The sequence below is a fragment of the Chroicocephalus ridibundus genome, chromosome 9, assembly GCF_963924245.1.
Source record: "Chroicocephalus ridibundus chromosome 9, bChrRid1.1, whole genome shotgun sequence".
In the NCBI taxonomy this organism is placed as follows: domain Eukaryota; kingdom Metazoa; phylum Chordata; class Aves; order Charadriiformes; family Laridae; genus Chroicocephalus; species Chroicocephalus ridibundus.
In genome coordinates this window covers 13,405,755-13,424,050 of record NC_086292.1, presented here as the reverse complement: position 1 = coordinate 13,424,050, position 18,296 = coordinate 13,405,755, and the positions used below count along the sequence as shown (strand labels likewise).

Here is an 18,296-nt window from a genome sequence, read left to right as displayed (position 1 = left end):
TGGAGTCATCCCACCTCTTCCTCCTCCTCTTCTTCCTCCTCCTCTTCTTCCTCCTCCTCCTCCTCCTCCTCACGTGCAGTATTAGCACATGCGGTTGTGACGATGTTACTGAAACTGCTGTTTGCGTCAGTGGAGCTGGAAGTGTTTGTGTTGGTGTTTCAGCAAATTAACATCTTTTTCATTGGTGGTGCCAACAGGGGATAAAAAGGGTGTCACTGGGCCGGTTTCATCCCAGTGCAGTTGCTTTTATGAACTTGGCCCAGGACTTTGTGAACTGGGCCAGATTCCATTGAGGATTTTTGTTAATCTTTTGGTGGCTTGTTTATTTAAATTAAGCCCTGATTAACTTAAGAAGCTTTCTTTGGCATTTAATAGTTTATCAGAGTAAAAGATTACACTGCCAAACCACATGCACATTTGTAACACAACCATATCTGAGGTAGTAAAATTTGCTGTGCTGTATCTGTTTCACTTACTGCACAGAAAGCACTTTATCAGGAAAAGACTTAAGGCACTTTTATTGTCAGTGTCATATGGAGGAGTGGAGGAGCTTGAGAGTATAAGGTTAGCGGCCTGTTTGCATTTGGCTTATGATGCTGACATTTGTTGTCTGTGAATGTGATATATAGCAGAGACTCAGGCCCGCAGGCATGTGCTGATGATAACGTGAATTGGGTATTAACTGGTCAAAAATAAGAAAAAACAGGTGGAAAGTTTTCTGACTGTGTTTACTAGTTCATTATAGAATGGGTTAAGCAAAGTTCCATAAGAAAGTAAGACTTCATGCATATAGTAAATGTGTTTTAATTCTCTCATTTCCCTGAATAGGAGCATGCAGGTACCAGGGATGCAGCGGGAGCTGACTGCAGTCACCAGGCTCTTGCTGGAGACAGGAGTGACCCCAGGCACTGAGCGGGCCCATGCAATGCTGGGCTACAGGGCCGTCCTCTCAATGGGAAATACAAACCTCAGTATCTACAGCTGGGCACCTGCTTTCCATGAGTGTTCCACATTTGAGAGTGGATGTGCTTCCTTTGAGTTTGTGCCTTATTTATATAACTTTTTCTCGGGAACCTTCCAAGCAAAAAAAAAAAAAGGAGAGACAGCAAGAATCTAGAAAGCATCTCTGCCCCATCAGGCAAATAACATGTGGCCTATGTCCATTCAAACCTGTTCAAATTACAGGTATCAGAAACTATTGAAAAGAGCTTAGAAGCTCACTAAAGACGAGTGTCTCAGAGGAGATGGAAAAGAAGAGGTTGAATTAATTTTCCATTACTAAATATTTGCTTTATCCTTCACCAAGACAGGAAAAAAAAAACCCTGAAGTACTACGGAGATTCAGGGAGAAAATGATGCTAGCTAAATAAACCCATGTACTAATGTGATCTGTTGAAATAAGAAATGCTGTATTTTTGCGGGTTTGTTAAATTAAGTAAAAAAATGTATCAAATAGGCCAGTGTATCAGAAACTGAATAAATAAATACACTTCAGTTCCTGATAATTAAGAGTGAGCATATCCAGCACCAGGCTTGATTGTGTGTTTTAGTTGGCTGTTTTGTACTTCAGTATCTTTCATGGCTTAATCCTTTTTCCTTTCCACCTGTCTGCTTTCCACCCCTCAGGTGTCCAGGTCATCTGCTGTTACTGTTAAAACGGATGCCCAGCAGGAGATGTCCCTCTGAGTGCTGTCGCAAAGGTTGTTGGAAGGCATCGGGAAGCTCTCTGTAAAGCACTATGTGAAAGCATGTTTGCAAAGACGCTGTAAGGTACGTGTTACTGGAGCCATGCTGCTCTCGGCAGTATTGCTACTGCGCAAGATCCTGCTGACCTGTGGAAAGCTCTTGGAACAGAAATCCCTTCCCATGGGGTCAGCAAGGAGCAGCCACTTTTTCCCAGGGCCTGCGCTTTTTGGGAGGCTCCTTGTACTGGTGGCTCTGCCAAGAGGAGCAGCTCTCCCAGCGAGGGTCAGGGTGAAGTTTGTGGGGCCACAGGAGGACTCTGAGTGTGTTTTGGTATTGCAGGATCAGATCCTGTCGTAAGCAGGAGATGGCTGATTTTGTAGCATGAGGTTTGAGCAAGAGTGGGTAGCTCCGGGGTGGCCATTCCCACTTTTGGGGTGTTTGCCAGCTTCTCCCACCCTTCTGAACATGTTGGTTCGTTGGAAGGTGCTGGGTCAGCTCACAGCAGTTGGCCTCCAGGAGGCTCCTGGAGAAATTACTATTAATGGCTTGTATGAGATCTCTTTCTTCTGGGAGAGGGATGGGCATAGTGGAGAGCTGGAAGTGTCTCCTCCAGGAGCACAGCCCTAGACCTAGCTCCAGTTCAGCAGCCTTAGACCAAGCCCCTTTTGGTTTTGCATTAGTTTCCCATTCACTTGGATGAAATGCCTCATGGCAGATAGTGAAACCTGAATGAAGTTGGGTAAAGATGTCCGCAGGCAGCAGCATCCTAGGAGGAGTGGAAAAACACAAACGGCCGTAGGGTCTGAGCTTGCCGGGTTTGCTGGTCACACCAGGTTTGTGCCGGAGGGCTCCGGTTCGCATTCCTGCTGGAGAGGGCCAGGTGCTGGTGCAGTCATTTCCCTGCAAGCGACCTGACATAGGTGCTTGCTTAAGCAGACAGATGTTTTCTTTTTAAAATGCTGTAAAAACATAGTATGGCTGAACTCGTCTCTGGGCTGTGGCAATCCAGCCTCTGTTGTAGACCCAAACTAGCTAAACCAGTAAATCTGTTTAACAGATTGTTTTAGGAGGAAAGGAAGGAGTCCCGAGTATGAAGGCATTTCTGCTGGTCAGTTTTCCTTTGTTTTTTTTTTCCAGGACTGCAGTCAGGGTTTAGCAAATCACTTGGCATTCTGTATTTTACAAAATGGAAAATAAAACAGCACCACAAAGCCACAGTCCTACCCTCTGCAGCACCTTAAAGACCTGCACAAATAGTCTTCAACAGGCGTTGCAGCTTCTGATAAAAAGGCACATGTTTAGCAGTGTTGAACGGCACAAATGGAAGTGTATTTTGCCTTTTCTTACTCTACAGACCTGCCTGTGCTGCTGCTAAATTTGAGACACTACCAGTAGGAACAGAAATCAGATTTCATGCATCTGACAACCCGTAATGCCATCCTGGTAGTTATTAATCCAAAGTAGCTCTCGAGCTGTAAGCCAGCAGTCTGAGCTCCAGACTCAGAGGGAAAGCTAGGGAGCTGTTTTCTGGCAACGTAAGTAGCTCAGGCTCTGTAGGAAGAAAAATCACAATAACCTCTTTTCCTCTCCTCCTCTCTCTCCCACTCACCATTACTAATTTATCCTGATTGTAATGGCTTCTATTTGCTCTAAGCAGATCCTGTTCCCTTCCTGGGAAGACTTGAAAAGCTACAAGGACATAATATTCCCAGTGGATGATCTGTTCTTGGATTCAGGCAGACTTAGGCAGATATAATGAGCCCCATTTTCGACTGGCCAACTCATGACCATTTTAATGTGATCATAATCTGAAATAAGACACCGGGAGCTGCATCTGGAGTAAGCCATCCCATGGTAATGAGCTGACGTTTAATTTATTGTCATGGGGAAACGTTTTGCAAATGTTTTACGTCTCTTTAAAACCCCAGCTGACTCCTGCTCCATGCGCAAGCCGGTGGGGCTGGAGGCTATGCGGTGTGGGTGCTGTGTGGCACCAGAGGGTGACCCTGCCACTTGCAGGGATGCAGGGACAAGCTTATCCTCTGTGCACGTCCACCTGTGTGGATCACATTGTATGAGAGTTTAATCTTCCCTGTCTGTTCAGGTTGCAAAGCAAATGCTAACACTGCCCTGGAGCGCTGCTATTGACTCAAAAGGCCTCTCCGGTTATTTTGAAGTTTCTCTGCATTTGTGACTCTCCCACATTCTCCCATCAGCACGGATACTTTGCAGCCCCTTATCTCTGGTGGTGTTAAGCTCCTTGGGAGGAGGCAGAGCCTCGTGCTCAGAGAATGTGCAATTCAAGCTGTCTGAGGTTGGGCAGCTGCTCTGTGCTGGGCCCCTCGTTCTGCTACGGCCAAGGGAGAGAGCAGTAGAGGTGGAGGACGGTTCCTCCCATCAAGCTGAGTGGGATCTATAGATCTAAAGATGTTCCTGCCTCTCTCTGTTGGCTACAGAAGGAGCCTGGACACCTAGTGTAGGAGAGACATTTAGGTAATGTGTTCCTTTATTAAAGGGGGACAGTTAATGGGACAGCCACCATCACTCAGCCATGGCTATATTTGTCAAGCCTGTGTCTGCTCTACTGCTTTTGATTTGATCCTAGTGTTATACTGGGGGACCAGTGGTACCTCTGCAGGATTGTGCCCCTGGAACCCCAGCCAGGATGCTGGGAGCTGCCATGGTCTGCAGTACTCCATTGCTCACTACAAGTGTTTTGCTGACAGGCTGGCATTTGGGGAGGGAGCTTAGACAAGTTTCCTGGGGGCAGAGGCTGCCACAGAAGTCCACCACTACAAAAGGCACCTGAGCCCAGCCAAAAGCCAAGGTGGGACAGAAATTTCACCATGTGCTTCCTGGCATTCAGCCCTACCTGTGCTTCCCTCCTGCTGCTGCTGTTGGAGGCTCTAAGGCTGTCCCCTCGTCACAAAGTTCTAAATTATGCTCCCAGTGCCTGCTGTCAGCTGGGCTGTCAGTTCCTGAGCACCGTGGGGTGCCCTTGGCTTTACGCTTGTCTGCACCACCCTGAGTAACTGTGGGCATCGTATAAATAATAAACATTAATTCACTTAATACCTTCCCTCTGTCCTGGGTTTTACAGCGGCACGCATCAGCTGGCCGGTTATGGGTGCAATCGCATCCCTGTCAACAGTGTAATCTGTCTCCACATCACATCTCCTGGACAGGCCTAATTTAACAGGGATGTTTTTTGGAACTAGCTAATAAATTGTTTGCTACGTGTGGTTAGCCAGCCCCGTTCTCAGCACTCCCATCACCCTGGTGTGCTTTCAGTAAGTAACGGGTCTCTGGGCTGTTTGGTAGCATAGATTCCCAGGGCTCTGCTTGGGTGCAGTTTCTCTCTGTGGTGATGAGCAGCCCCATTGCGAGTGGGGCTGGGATATAAAATCTGCGAGAGCTGGGGACATCAGCCTGTGGGTCCGGGTGCTCTGCTTCACCAGCATGTTGCAGTCGCTGCACCTTCCCAGGCTGGGGCACAGGCACGGGCCGCCTCAGGCAGCTCCCGTGCAGCCAGCCCCGCAGCAAGGGATTGTGTCTGATTGATTGTTTTTTGTATCCTTGGAAACTGAAAGGGCATTAAAATTGCATGGTGTGTGCAGTGCTGATGCACTCTCCTCCTCGCAGTGCTGCCATGGGCTTGGAGACGGATTCATCCTCCAGCTGCCAGCTACAGGGTGTAAAGGGCATTAGCTGATTTTGGAGAAAAACCAAACTACAATTGAACGACAAACTAGAGGGAAGTACGTCTGACTCCTTGCCATCCCTGACTATGGCTCAGCACCTTCTCTGCGGCCCAGCCATGGCGAACCTGGGCCTCATGGCAGAGAGCTCCTGCCCGAGAGGAGCTGCCTTCAAACCATCCCACCCCAGCCACAGCCGGGCTCTTCATGCGGGGTTGCGTGGCAGCGGTTCCTGCTGTTTGGAGCACACACGGCACTCACCACCCGCCAGCCTGAAATGGGTTGGAACCGAGCTCGCAAATGCCCCTCCTCAGTATCTGTTTAGGGCTTCATCATCTAACACTAAATGGAAGTTAATGTAATTGCTCTGGGATGGAGACTACAGGCAGTGCAGGGTAGCAAGGGAGTTGTTCTCCAGCTCTCGCCCCTTTTGTCCCAGCTTTCCTGCCTTAAAATAAATTTACTAAATAAGAAATACCCACTCCAGTGGCGGTGTGTGGATGTTTGTCACCTTGTGCAGGAGCAGCACGCACAGGTGTGCACAGGCGGCCCTTGGGAAGGGCTTTAACCCGTGTTTGGCTGTAGGCAGTGCAGGGCGTGCGGTGGTGGTGCCTGCACGGAGCTGGGATGGACCCACGGGTGCTGCCAGCAGGTGCAAGAGCTCAGCCCGGGTGCACCAGTGTGGGTTCAGATGTGCCCTCACTGGGGCTGTTTTTGGGCAGCTCTGCCCCTGTTGCGAGGAGGAGGGGGCTCCTCTAGAGTTGCCCCCAGCCCCACAGGAAGGAGCAGTGAAGGGCTGCGCCTAGTCCGGCGCTGCCGACAGCCTGCACAGAGCACTGCCATCGGTGTGCACGCTCCTGCGCCTTCTCACCGGCACCCGCCGCCCTCTCCCCAGCCAACAAACCTGCTTCTGCATCGAATCTAGGTTACTCTCTGTCTCTCTTTCATATACCAGATTTTCCATTTGCTAAAATGGTACCAGAACAAAGGCTCTCCCAGGATCTCATTTTCTCCTACCTTCTCAGTTGCTGCTAATTAATATCGTGGCTGCCTAGTCACGCAGCATGTGTTCATCTATATGCATGTGTTCAGAGAAGATGAAAATAATATCTGCATCACGGGATCCTGCGGGTTTATTTGCTGGGGAAAACGGGTCCCTGATGCTCCAAGAATTCCTCTAGCTCTGACAGCGTCTGCTGGGCACCAGCCCACCCCTCGGGGCTCCTTGCAGCCAGGGTGCTTCGGCTGCTCTCAGCCATAGATCATGCCGCTGCCATCAGATGTCCACCGTCACAGGAGATGCTGGTGATGGTCCACTTGCAGGGTGTGTTTCGGAGTGCCTTGTGCCTGCTGGAGCACGGTCAGACCTGTGGAGGAAAGGGAATGTGGGCGACTGTGTGTGTGAGTGCACAGGGAGGAGAAGAAAACAGTAAAGAGAAACCACAATTTGTTGTGGGCTTGAACTAATGGGCATCGGACACTCAGAAATCATACGATAAAGTGCAGCAGATCCCCACAAAGCATCGCTGGCAATGAGTCACTGGTTAATGCACCGCTAACTCGGATTTATAGGTTTAATATTTTTCTGTTACGTCGTTTCTTTTGCTGTGCAGATTGCCTCATGAGTTTTCTTTCCTGTCCTGGTACGTTAAAGTAGGATCTTTTGGGGTTGTTATTTTTTAAGAAATATATTGTATTTCAAAGGATATTGAAAAAAAATTCCTTGCCATTTATTCCTCAAGACTTGAAATGGTCTTGAGGACCATCATGAAGCTGGCTAACTAGCTCATACCTATATAAATGTCCTTTATTTGAGGATCTAATGAATATAATAGCCACCGTGAATGTGCTTATTTCAAGAGTGGTCATGCAGAAGGAGCTCTTTTTAATGAAACCACCTTTATTTAAAAAAAAAAAGCACCAACGCTTTCATAAATTTTAAATAAGAAAAAGCATCAATAGTCCTCTTTTTCTATATTTGACTTAATATACACATTTCTGTCACCTTTTTAATAATATACACACTCATTTTCCTTTCCAGAGATCAAAACTCTGCTCTGGCAAGTGCTGAACAAGCAGATGCTCGAGCTCGGCCATACCCATGGAGCCAGGCGAGTGCAGCCGTGTGCTGCCCGTTGGGGACAGGCTGTGTTTGGGGACAGTCTGGTCCATACTGGGACTGGCAATCCCAGGTATGTGTGTACATGCTGTGCGACGTTCGCTGCCACTCGGGATCCTGAACACTGCGCTTCGCCCTGCAAAGCCAAGAACCCGCTTGAGCGGAGCAAGAGAAAATGGATTTGTCAAGGTTTGTGGTATTTAAGTTGCTGGGTATTTAACGCCTGTAACGATTCATTTTTGAGACTGTACACACATCTCGTATATATACACATACTATACACACACACACATATAAATAAATGTGTGCATGCATGCAGATATGCTGGGCTTCATGAGTCTGTCCGTACAATACCTCACCATTACCGTTGTCCCTTTCCAGACCAGGCTGACGTGGCACAGGTGACCAGGGCAGCGCTGCAGACACCCTCCAAACCCGCCAGGAACACTTGGGCTCCCCCGGTTAGATACCAATGGGAACGAAGCCCCCGACACAGTGCTGAGGAACTGGATTCTCTCCAGAAATGAGACTCGGGTTTAAAGCGTGAAAAGGTATTTCGTGTCCTGTTCCATCCCCCCGGCCCTGAGGAAGAGCTGGGAAAGGCCACCCTTGGCCTGAGCCCTTAGCTTTGGAGTCTGCCTGGCCCCCCGCTCCCCCTTGGCCCTGGGCTCGGCACGGCTCCCCTCAGCCCCCGGGGACCCCCTCAGCCCCCGGCTCCCCTCAGCCCCGTGTCCCCCTCAGCCGCGGGCTCCCCCCGGCCGCCCCGCACGGTCCCGCCCCGCCCCGCCCCGCACGGCTCCCGCAGCCGCCGCGTTTCGGGGGTGGCGGCTCCTCCCGGCAGTGCGGTAGAGCGCGGCCGCCATTGCATCACGGCGCGCACCGCGCTCGGCCGCGCCTCCATCCCGCAGCGCGGCACCGGCTCCGGCAGCGGCAGCGGCGGGGGGCGCGGGCGCTGCAGCCGCGGGGAGTGCGGGCTCCGCAGCAGCGGGGGGGAGCGACCCTCGGCCGGGCCCCAGCGCCCGTGCCGCGGCTTCGGGGCCGCGCCGGCAGGGCTGAGGCGGCGGCCGGCGCCCGCCCGGCCCCGCGGTCCGCGCAGCATCTCGGCGGCGGGGCCGGGGCTCGGCGGGATGCGCCGGCGGTGACGGGGCCGCGGGTGCCGGGCAGGGGCCTGCGCCGGCCGCCATGGCGCCCGCCTGAGCGGCGCGGCCGCGGCGCAAGACAGCGGGGCCGGCCCCTCCGCACCCCGGCGGAGGGGGGCCAGCCCCGGGCCGCCGCCGGCCCCCGGGGCGCCGCGGTCCCGGCCTAGCGGCGCGCCCCCTGCGGGCGATCGGCGCGGCGGCGGCGGGCGCCCCCGGGCCGGCGGGCCGGGCATGGGCGGCGCGGCGGCGGCGGCGGCGGGCGGGCGCTGAGGAGGCGGGCGGCGGCGGCAGCATGGAGGCCATCTGGCTCTACCAGTTCCGCCTGATCGTCATCGGCGACTCCACCGTGGGCAAGTCCTGCCTCATCCGCCGCTTCACCGAGGGGCGCTTCGCCCAGATCTCCGACCCCACGGTGGGCGTGGATTTCTTCTCCAGGCTGGTGGAGATCGAGCCGGGCAAGAGGATCAAGCTGCAGATCTGGGACACGGCCGGGCAGGAGCGGTTCCGGTGAGACAGGCGGCGGCGGCGGGAGCGGGCGGGCCGGTGCTGCGGGGCTGGGGCCGGCGCCCTCCTCCTGCCAGGCGTTTGGCGAATGAGACAAAGAAGAGTCAAATTGCACCTTTTGCCTTTTTTTCCCTCCCCCGTAGCGTACCGCTTTGTGTATCCGGGGGATGGTGTCCACCCCGAGATGGCCGAGTGTGGGATGTATAGGGCATGTGGGATGTGTGGGATGCGTAGGGGAGGGGGCCGGGGCTGCGGGGATGTTTACAGCCGTAGCCGGGAGTTGTGCATCACAGGCTGCGGCTGGGCAGGGAGAGCGCGGCTCCCCCGTGGCGCAGAGGCGGTGACCAGGGTGTTCCCGGCGGATGGCACACCTGGTTTGGTTCTCTGCGGCCACAGCCGACATCAGCTGTCCGTCGGGCAGAGAAAGGCCGGGACGAGCCCGTGGTTGTGGCTGCGCAGGGATGGACGCTGCTTTCTGGAGAGTGCCAGGCCGAGCGCTGCACCGGCACAAACAGCTTGAGAGGTTCGGCCATAGTAACCAAGACTGGATGAGGAAAAATAAAAGCGGCATGTGGGATCATGCCAAGAGTTTCCCATAGAACTGTATGGTAAAACCAGCAGTGGTGGCTGGAGCAGGCCCGGGGGGGGCTGGTGGTGTCAGGCGACGCGTGCTGCTCAGACAGTGCTCATTTGGAAGGGCTGTGAGCGTACCTTCAGCTCCCTGCCTCCCAATTGTTGATATTTTTCATGCATCTTCAACCCTCGCCCGCTCTTTCATCCTGCTCCCTCCGGGAGCGTTTTCCTTGCTCCACATCTCTGCGCGGCTTCACACAGCTTCTACTTCTGTGCTGTAAGGACTTGCCTGAGGAATGTTTTGGTTTCATTCAATACATGAAACCTCCCCTACCCTCACCCCTCTCACTGCCTTCCTTCACATCTGTGGCGCTGGCATCTGGCCCAGGATGTGCAGTCGTCGGTCCTGATCCGCTGACAGCTTTTTCTTCTGCTACCTTGCAGCCTTTCAGGGTGAGGAGCTGGTGCTTTATTCTGCTGCGAGAGGAGGTGCTTTTGCTTGCAGTTGCATCAGCTTTCAGCTTTGGATCTCGGGCTGAGGTCTGTAGAAAACAGGCCTGGGTGCCTTCCCCAGCTTCTGCCTTTGCTGTGAAGAGCAAAAGCTGTTGGATGGCTTCAATTTCCTTTCTTTTACACACTGGGAAGTTTGGGGCCCTGGAGGCTGCTTACCCTTAGTGCTGGTGGTTGACCCGGCCTGGCACTTGGGTTGTAATGATGATGAGCAGGCGACCTTCAGCACAAGGGCAGGCTGCACTGCTCCGATGGGCAGCAGCATTCAAAGCCAGGAAGAGTGAGTGACATTAAAAAAAACACATCGTGCAACTTTGAAATGCCCTTGCAGTCTTAAATTCCCAATGTGAAGAGCTAGAGGGAAGCGAGCAAACCCAGGTGCCTTTATGGTGCACTCTGAGGTATGAAAAAAATCAGGCACAAAAGTCTGTTTGGGTTTGTCCCTTTCAAATTCACCATTAAGCCCTGTGATAAATCATGCCCCATAAAGACGGCAGCTCTTGGGCTCCTCCTGCAAGCTCTTTTTCTTGGCGAAAGGCAAAATGTAGCTATTACTGGAATAAGCTGAAGCCTCTCAGACTTGGGGGCATAGGCAAGAAGCACGATGGTGTAGATTCTCTCCACAACCCTTAAACTTTTTTGTCCTAGCACAGGGAATTTCTTAAGAAGGAAATTTGTAAGAATAAGCTCCGATTTTTCAGAGTTCTCGGTCTTGAGCGTTTCCAGTTTGCTTTGCCTAGTTTAACCGCTGCCCCACAAGGAAGAAACCTCTGTAGTTATTTTGAAGATACCTTATTGACATTCTCTGGTCTGCAGCTGTGCTACATTTCAGCTCTTCCTGACCCCTGTTGTGAGCTCTTTCACTCTCCATAAATTAGAAGCAATTTCCGTACAGTCAAGGCTTAAATTACAGTTAAGCATATGCCATTCTATATTGCCAGATCAGCCCCAAAACATGCTCCCTGGGGCAGCGTTGAGGCTGCTTTGGAGCTGTAGAAGAGTAGGCTCCAATTCTTCCTGCATCCAGCAGGTTTTGCCCATCTCCGGTTGCTCAGATAACTGTGATTTCCCTGTCTGAAACGCGGTGTTGTGTAATGCTAACAAAAGCAATAGCATGTGCAGCCCTCGCTCCCTGGAATTGTGTACCACCACCTACAGAAGAGCTGTTCCCTTCCAGCCGGCAGCTCGCCCTCAGCTGAGAGGGGAGGACTCGAACAAACAGGCGCGGACCTTGCGTACGAGAGTCCCTACCACAGCTACAGAGCAGTTCCCCGACAGAGGCAATACCTTTATTGTAAAACTTGGCCAGATAGGTGCAAATCCCCGACTTCTCTGCCTGAGCATGTGTGAGCATGGCCGGAGGGAAAGTAGGAGTCTTGGAAGGGAATTGGGGAGTGATACACAACGTGAAGGCAATATAGTTTGCTTCCTGAGGGTCGATAAGGAAAACAGTCTGTGGAAAAGGCTTTAAGAAAAGGCACTGGGCCCTTCAGCCAGCTTTACCTCAAAGCAGCATTCAGCTTAGATCCCGTCACGTCTTTCAGAAGTACCTGAGGCGTTGTTGATGTTGGCAGGAGGAGCCAGGGCTGATGGTGTGGAACACAAGGGAGAAGCAGAAATGCCTGTGACAGTGTGGGGGTGAATTCAAAGCGCCGATATCTGTTTGCAGCTGGCTAGATAGCAAAAGGCAGATCTAATTCCCTCAGTGCCAAATGTGCAGAGCTAATGTTGTCCCTCAGCTGGATAATTGGGAGAGAAGAAATTATCCAAATGCAGCCAACTATCTTTTTTTTCCCCCTCTTCTGGCTCTCTTCGGTTTTGGCTGTGGATTTTCACCCATCACTGCATGTCTGTTAATAAAGCAATCCTTGAAAACTCCAGTTCATCCTTTCCTGGGGCAGTTTCACTAGTTACACATACTACAGGACCAAGTAACCCCTAACAACAGTCTTGTGTGTCCAAAAAAAGGACTTGTCCCAAGGTAAAAATGCAGCAGCGCTTATGTTTTCCCAGCAAGGAAAGTTCAGGCCTGAGTGTGAATTCCTCCAGGGACTGAAATCGATCCTTGCTTCTGGATTTAGAATGAATCCATGACTTTGCAGAAACACCACAGTTTTAGAGCTTCTTGATTTTTCCACGTGTAGTCGTCACGGAACTGTAGCTCTGCTCAGCCTCAGGGCCTCGGCTTTGCTCCATTGCCCCATGTTAGCTGATTCCATGTGCTGCTTCTGCCTGCATTGAAGTCTGCCCTTGCTCGGAAGATTGTGGAAGATGCACTCCATTCCTCAGCCCATGGTTCCAGGGTCTTTTTGGTTACTGTTTAATGTTGTCAGTATTTGGCAGGAACAAGACCAACAGTAATGCAGACTCCCCTGGGAAGCCGTTGTGTCGGTTTGCTGTAACTCGGGAGGTCAGACTGCTGTCCCTGTTAGTGCGTTAGCTGTAATGGTGTGTGCCATTGTTTTGACCAGTGGCGTAGTGGGAGAAGGTGTAGGGGTCGGTGGATGTCCCTGTGCCACGGCCCTGGCTGTATGGAGGGGAGCTGCGACCCCATGGTCTGCCTTCCAGATCTGTAACCTCCTTCTTTTATGTATCTGTCAGAGAGTGGGTGTTCGGTTTCAAATGAATCCTTTGATTTGTAACAGTGCTTCTGAACCAATGGGTTAGACAAGGTATTCAGAGCCTGGGGATGGGACTCTTTAGACTAACAGCAAAGGGCATGCAGAAATCCGTGACAGAAAATAAGAGACCAAAAATGGTGGCGGGGATTCTGAACAGAGCGGCAATAAATCAGTGGGGCAGTTACCCAAGGATGAAGTCTTTAAGCCAAGATTAGTGTCTTTTTCAATGACAAGCTCTACAGAGCACAAGCTAAAAGTGCTAAGACATTGCCTGAATGGCCTCTCTGCCCTGTATTCTGCAGGGCAGATGGGCTGGTGGTAATGCTGCTTTCTTAAAAAAAGGTCTATGTTCAGAAGACCTATGTTTGGCTTAAGAAAAAAAAAATAATCAGAAGACACACACAAACAACCGAAACCCCATGTGAAAGTTGCTCTGCCTTTCTTCCCAAACAGCTGTAACTTAGACTTTTGTTGTGGCTCATTCATTTCCAGGTCCATCACCAGAGCCTACTACAGGAACTCGGTTGGCGGACTCCTCCTCTTTGACATTACAAACCGCAGGTCCTTCCAGAACGTCCACGAGTGGCTAGAGGAGACCAAGGTGCACGTCCAGCCATACCAGATCGTCTTTGTTTTGGTAGGGCACAAGTGTGACCTTGACACACAGCGGCAAGTCACCAGGCATGAGGCTGAGAAACTGGCTGCTGCATATGGTATGAAGTACATTGAGACCTCAGCTCGGGATGCCATTAACGTGGAGAAGGCCTTCACTGATCTGACTCGAGATATATACGAGCTTGTTAAAAGGGGGGACATTTCAATCCAGGAGGGATGGGAAGGGGTAAAGAGTGGGTTTGTCCCAAACGTAGTGCACTCTTCAGAAGAAGTGGTGAAATCAGATAGGCGATGCTTGTGCTGAGCTCTTCTAGTGAGGCAAGTGGTGATGAACTCTACTAACCAAACGTACTTTACTAAGTGAACTCAGTGTGACAGAAGGGAGAGCAACACTCCCGTTGTGAACAGCCTCCCACGTTGTTGTGGACACCAGAACAGACCCTGGAAAGAAATGTTCTGTTCCAAATAACCTTGCAGAGCTGGGGGCTACGAACCTAACGGAGAGTGAGTGAGGGTGCATGTAGATGTTGTAAGGAGACAGGAAGCAGAAATGAGGGGCTGCAGGAGACAGGGGAGAGCACACAGCGAGCTGAATGGGCTGGCACATGCCAGGGTACTGTACATGTCCTCTTTTGAGTAAATCCATAGCTCCATGCTGGGTATTGAAGCCACAGTATGGATACTTCATTAGTGTGACAAATGGGCAGACAGTGGGAAGGAAAGAGGACATCTTCGTTTGTGTCAGCTGTTTATTACCAGGAAGGTGGAAAGGCAGCACAGATACCGTTTCCTCATAAGGCCACCTCCACAGGAAAAGTTTACTGACATGGTATGCACACTTCTGAATTTTCTTTCTTATGTTCTTGAACCTAGTTCCATAGCAAAGAATATTCTGTGGGACTTAAAAGAGGAAAACAGTAGTTATTTGATTGGTAATTAAAATTCGAATTATTCCCCCCCCCATAGTGCTTTTCTTGCTGTGCTGAACTGGGATTCTAAGTGGCAACTCCTGCTCCAGTAGTAATTATTCAGTGCATTTACTGCCTAGGTGAGTACCTTGCAAGTACCCTGCGTTCAGGGCTTTCCAATAGAATTAAGTGCTCAAGAGCATGAAGAGAGAACCATGTCCTCATATCTTATACCTTAAGGCTGGGGTGTTGGAGCCCGGTGGGACGCGCCAACATTTCTGTCTCACTGACAGCACTGTGCTGACCTTTTGGGTGTCTTACCAGCCAGGTCCCAAGGAGGAATGGAAAGGAGGGGGGAAAACCCACCCCAACAAAATAATAAAAAAAAAAAAACTTGAAAAGCTTAACTCAGGTGCAGCAAACATCCTAAAAGGTGAGATTTGCTTTTAAAGAAGTTAAACAGCATTGAAAGCAACAGCTTCCCTCAGTACTTTTTGCTGTTAAAGTGTCATTTTCTTTCTTGGCATCTGTGGAAGAAGAGAACTAGCACTGGCGAGGAGGAGCACACAACAGGAGCGTCTGAGCAGGGGGAAAGGAAAGCCACAAGACAAGCTCAAGAGCAAAAATTGTTTTCCTCCATGTTTTAATTTGACAAAAGAGGATCCATCTCAGGTTGGTCATCATGGGGTGGTAGCCGTGCTACAAAAGCTAGATGTAGGTAGATGTTTTCTGGGAATGCCATTTAAAGCTTTGCTTCCGCTAAGTTTTAACTTAAGCTTTTGAAGTGCAGCAGGGTAACCGCTGTAGCAAATTAGGGAACTTCAGCCTATTAAAAGCAAACAAACAAAACTATAGTGATGATTTTTTTTTAACTTGAGTTTGCAAGATTTATATGCCAAACTGCTAATTGGCAGGAGGGAGGGATTAGGGAAAAAACACAGGAAGCATCTAGTGTTTGATTTTACGCCTCTAAGTAGAGAAGAATAAAATACTTGTTAAAGCCCTTTAAGCTACCCCATCTATAAAAGTGTGGGTCGTCTTGATTGTTGAGTTCAGACTATTTCTCCCTTTGAACCTGGTCTCACAGTTTGCCGCACGTGGGCAGGCCTGTACGAAGAAAAAAACCCTGTGGTTTCCATAGTAAAGCTGTAAAAAACCCTAAACACCAAACCCAGACCAACAAACAAAACCCTGAAAATGAATAACATTTTTTTATTTTCAGTGCTCCAGGAACAATTTCAGTTCCTGGGCTCTGCAGGGGGTGTTGCAGCTGCTGGGAGGGCACTGGTGGCAAATTAAGAAGGGAGGGTGGCAATGGCCTAGCACCTTTCAATAAGCTCGTCACTGCTAACCCCGATCGCTCTTCAACAGGCTGTAAATGTATCAAAAGGCACGTGGTACAGCCCAGTGAATTCCAGGCAGATTCAGTTGTGGGTGAGTTGAGTGACCTGAAGGTAAGAAAAAAACAAACCCACAAAAATCCCTTTACAAAATCTCTTTGTAGGTAAGGAAAGCTGAAGAGCGATGCAGAGAGCCCACGGGAGCTGGGCTGCCATGGGCTCTCATGGGCTGACGCCAGTGGAGAGCGCAAGGTGTGCTGGGACCAGGTCTGTTAGTCGCATTTTCACAAAGGCAGGGACAAACAAGTACAAAAGGGTCGGTTTCTGCACTCGTACCATGGGCAGTCCCCCAAGCAACCGCTTCGGTCGTTCAGGGTCCGGCTGCGGCTGAGGTGTGTCTTGGGTTGCCTCGCTGAGGGTGGCAGAGCTGGAGTGCAACGTTCATGGCAGCTAGACGTTGGATCAAACGGTGTTTTAACAATAGTAAAATTCTTAATTCTCTGTGCAGGAACCTGGCCAGCAGAGGAAAGATCATTTTTCACAAGACAGCCAATATTTTATTTAATGGGTTTTGGACATTCCCCTTTATTGCTCCCAGAGAGAAATCCCAGAAAGCCTAAATCAGTAAGTGCATTCAGGCCTCTAGAGTAAATCTTCAGTTTAAAAATATGTGTCGTAATTCTAAAGAGGAACAGTACAGAAGAAAATGTACACAGTCTTAACTACTTAGAGGTAATAAATGGTTATATTAAATGATAGAGAAATCATTATACACATCTTTTTCTAATTCCTTGCATTTTCTAGACAGCTTATTAAAATATAGCAAATGTAGATTCATCTGTACAAAATTTGGAATGTTTTTTCTAAGACGAAGAACTTATAGGATATGCTAAGAATTCTTTTCTAACAACTGGTTTTAATGCTTTGACTTCTAGTGCAAGAGGGATTTAGGGAAATCAGAAGGTGATACCTTTCACAGGGTAAAGGTCAGGAGCTCTTTTACTCTAGGACAAAAAAAAAAAAAGAGAAAAAGCTAACTTTCTGTGGTCTCTACCACATCTTAAAAAACAATCTGCATGTTAGATTGAAATTGCTCAGAACCTCCAGAATAAAAGCGTACTATACACTTTCCTCGCTTTCTGTTATGCACTGTAACGAAATGTGAAAATAATGCTGTATTTAGCTGTCTGTATGTGACTGAAAAATATGCTTGTATTTAGCAAAATGGTTACTATGTGATAATGTGAAATTTAAAACTTGTAAAGAAACAAGTGGTGGGGTTTTTTTTCCTTTCCCTTTCCCCATTCTTTACCAGTGAGCGATCCACTACCTGTACCACTTCTGTACCCCCGCCACCACTGAAAGCCGAACGGGGCCTGGCTCAGCAATAACCTGCTATATGTCTTTGAAGGCCCAATGCTTCCACCTTCAGAACCAGCCAGCTCCCCCACTGGGAAAAGACAGCGCAGCTATGGAAACACTGGCCATTCTACAACAAAACAGAAAACCCCAACCAAAGGCAGCCTTAGCCCCTCCCGGAGGCCTTGCTCAGCAGCGGGCAGGACTAGCGACACAAGAGCCAAAACAACGCCTGCAAACTGCCTGCCTGTTCTTACTCAAAGTAACAAAGACTTAATAGTGAAGGACAGAGCAATAGTGGACGAGGATCAGCCATAGGATAGCTTCAGTTCTTGTCTGTGAGTTTGGGGTTTTTTTTGTGGTGTTTATTTTTTTATTTGCTTCATATCAAACAAAAGAAAACCACCCAAAACAAGCATTACGATGGCCAGAGCCGTCTCCCATCCCCCCCTCCCCCAAGCCAGGTACCTTTTGAACCTACTGAGCCGTCACCCCCCATCCCCAGCATTAGGTCATTGCCAGTCGCACACAGTACTTATTTTGCTCGTGCAGAAATGCTTAACTCGACAGTTCATTGTGCGCAACAAAGGCAGGCGATTGCTGCCGTAGGACCAGCCAGAGGGAGGGGGGAGCACGCTCTCGCCTGTGGGGACCTCATTAATCCAAAGCGAAGAGAAAATTGCACGAGAAATCAGGAGGTGTTGCAGACGCCTTTCACGGCTTTGCTGATGCTCTTGAAAAGAAAGGGAGCGAGGGCAGCCCGAGCAGCCCCACACGCAGCACAGTGTAGCAGGGGGCAGGTACTTGTTGGTCAAATAATACATGGGATCTAAATGTTTCTCTGCTACAGCCAAAGCCCCTGGCACAAACAGTACGGCCCTGCAGGAACCGTACGGATGAGCCAAGCCCAGGTACTTCCTTGTGGTGAGGATTTACCCATTTTATGCTCAGCCCTGCAGCTCGTACTCTTTCGCAGCCCCAGCGCTGTCCCATCAGTTGCTTGTATTGACAAATTCAGATGCGCTGACTCACGCCCTGCCGTCACTCAAGCCAGAATTCTGGTATTTTCATGTCTGCTGCTTCAATTGAATTTTTTCACCCCCCTGCCCCAATTAAGGGAAGGAAACATTTTAAAAGACCACACATCAGATTCCTGACTTTCTCACGCAAAGAAAGATGCACAAAAACAGGTGTTTGCCACAACTGTTTAGTTTTACTATTTTA

The 18,296-nt window shown here is 50.1% G+C and overlaps 1 protein-coding gene across 1 annotated transcript; it reads left to right on the top strand.

Moving 5' to 3' along the window:
- The first annotated feature begins 8,846 nt into the window (after positions 1-8,846).
- On the top strand, positions 8,847-18,275 carry RAB39B (RAB39B, member RAS oncogene family). Its single transcript, XM_063347409.1, has 2 exons — positions 8,847-9,149; positions 13,343-18,275. The coding sequence occupies exons 1-2, from the start codon at positions 8,935-8,937 to the stop codon at positions 13,767-13,769; spliced, it is 642 nt and encodes a 213-aa protein (XP_063203479.1). The 5' UTR covers positions 8,847-8,934; the 3' UTR covers positions 13,770-18,275.
- The last annotated feature ends 21 nt before the right edge of the window (positions 18,276-18,296 follow it).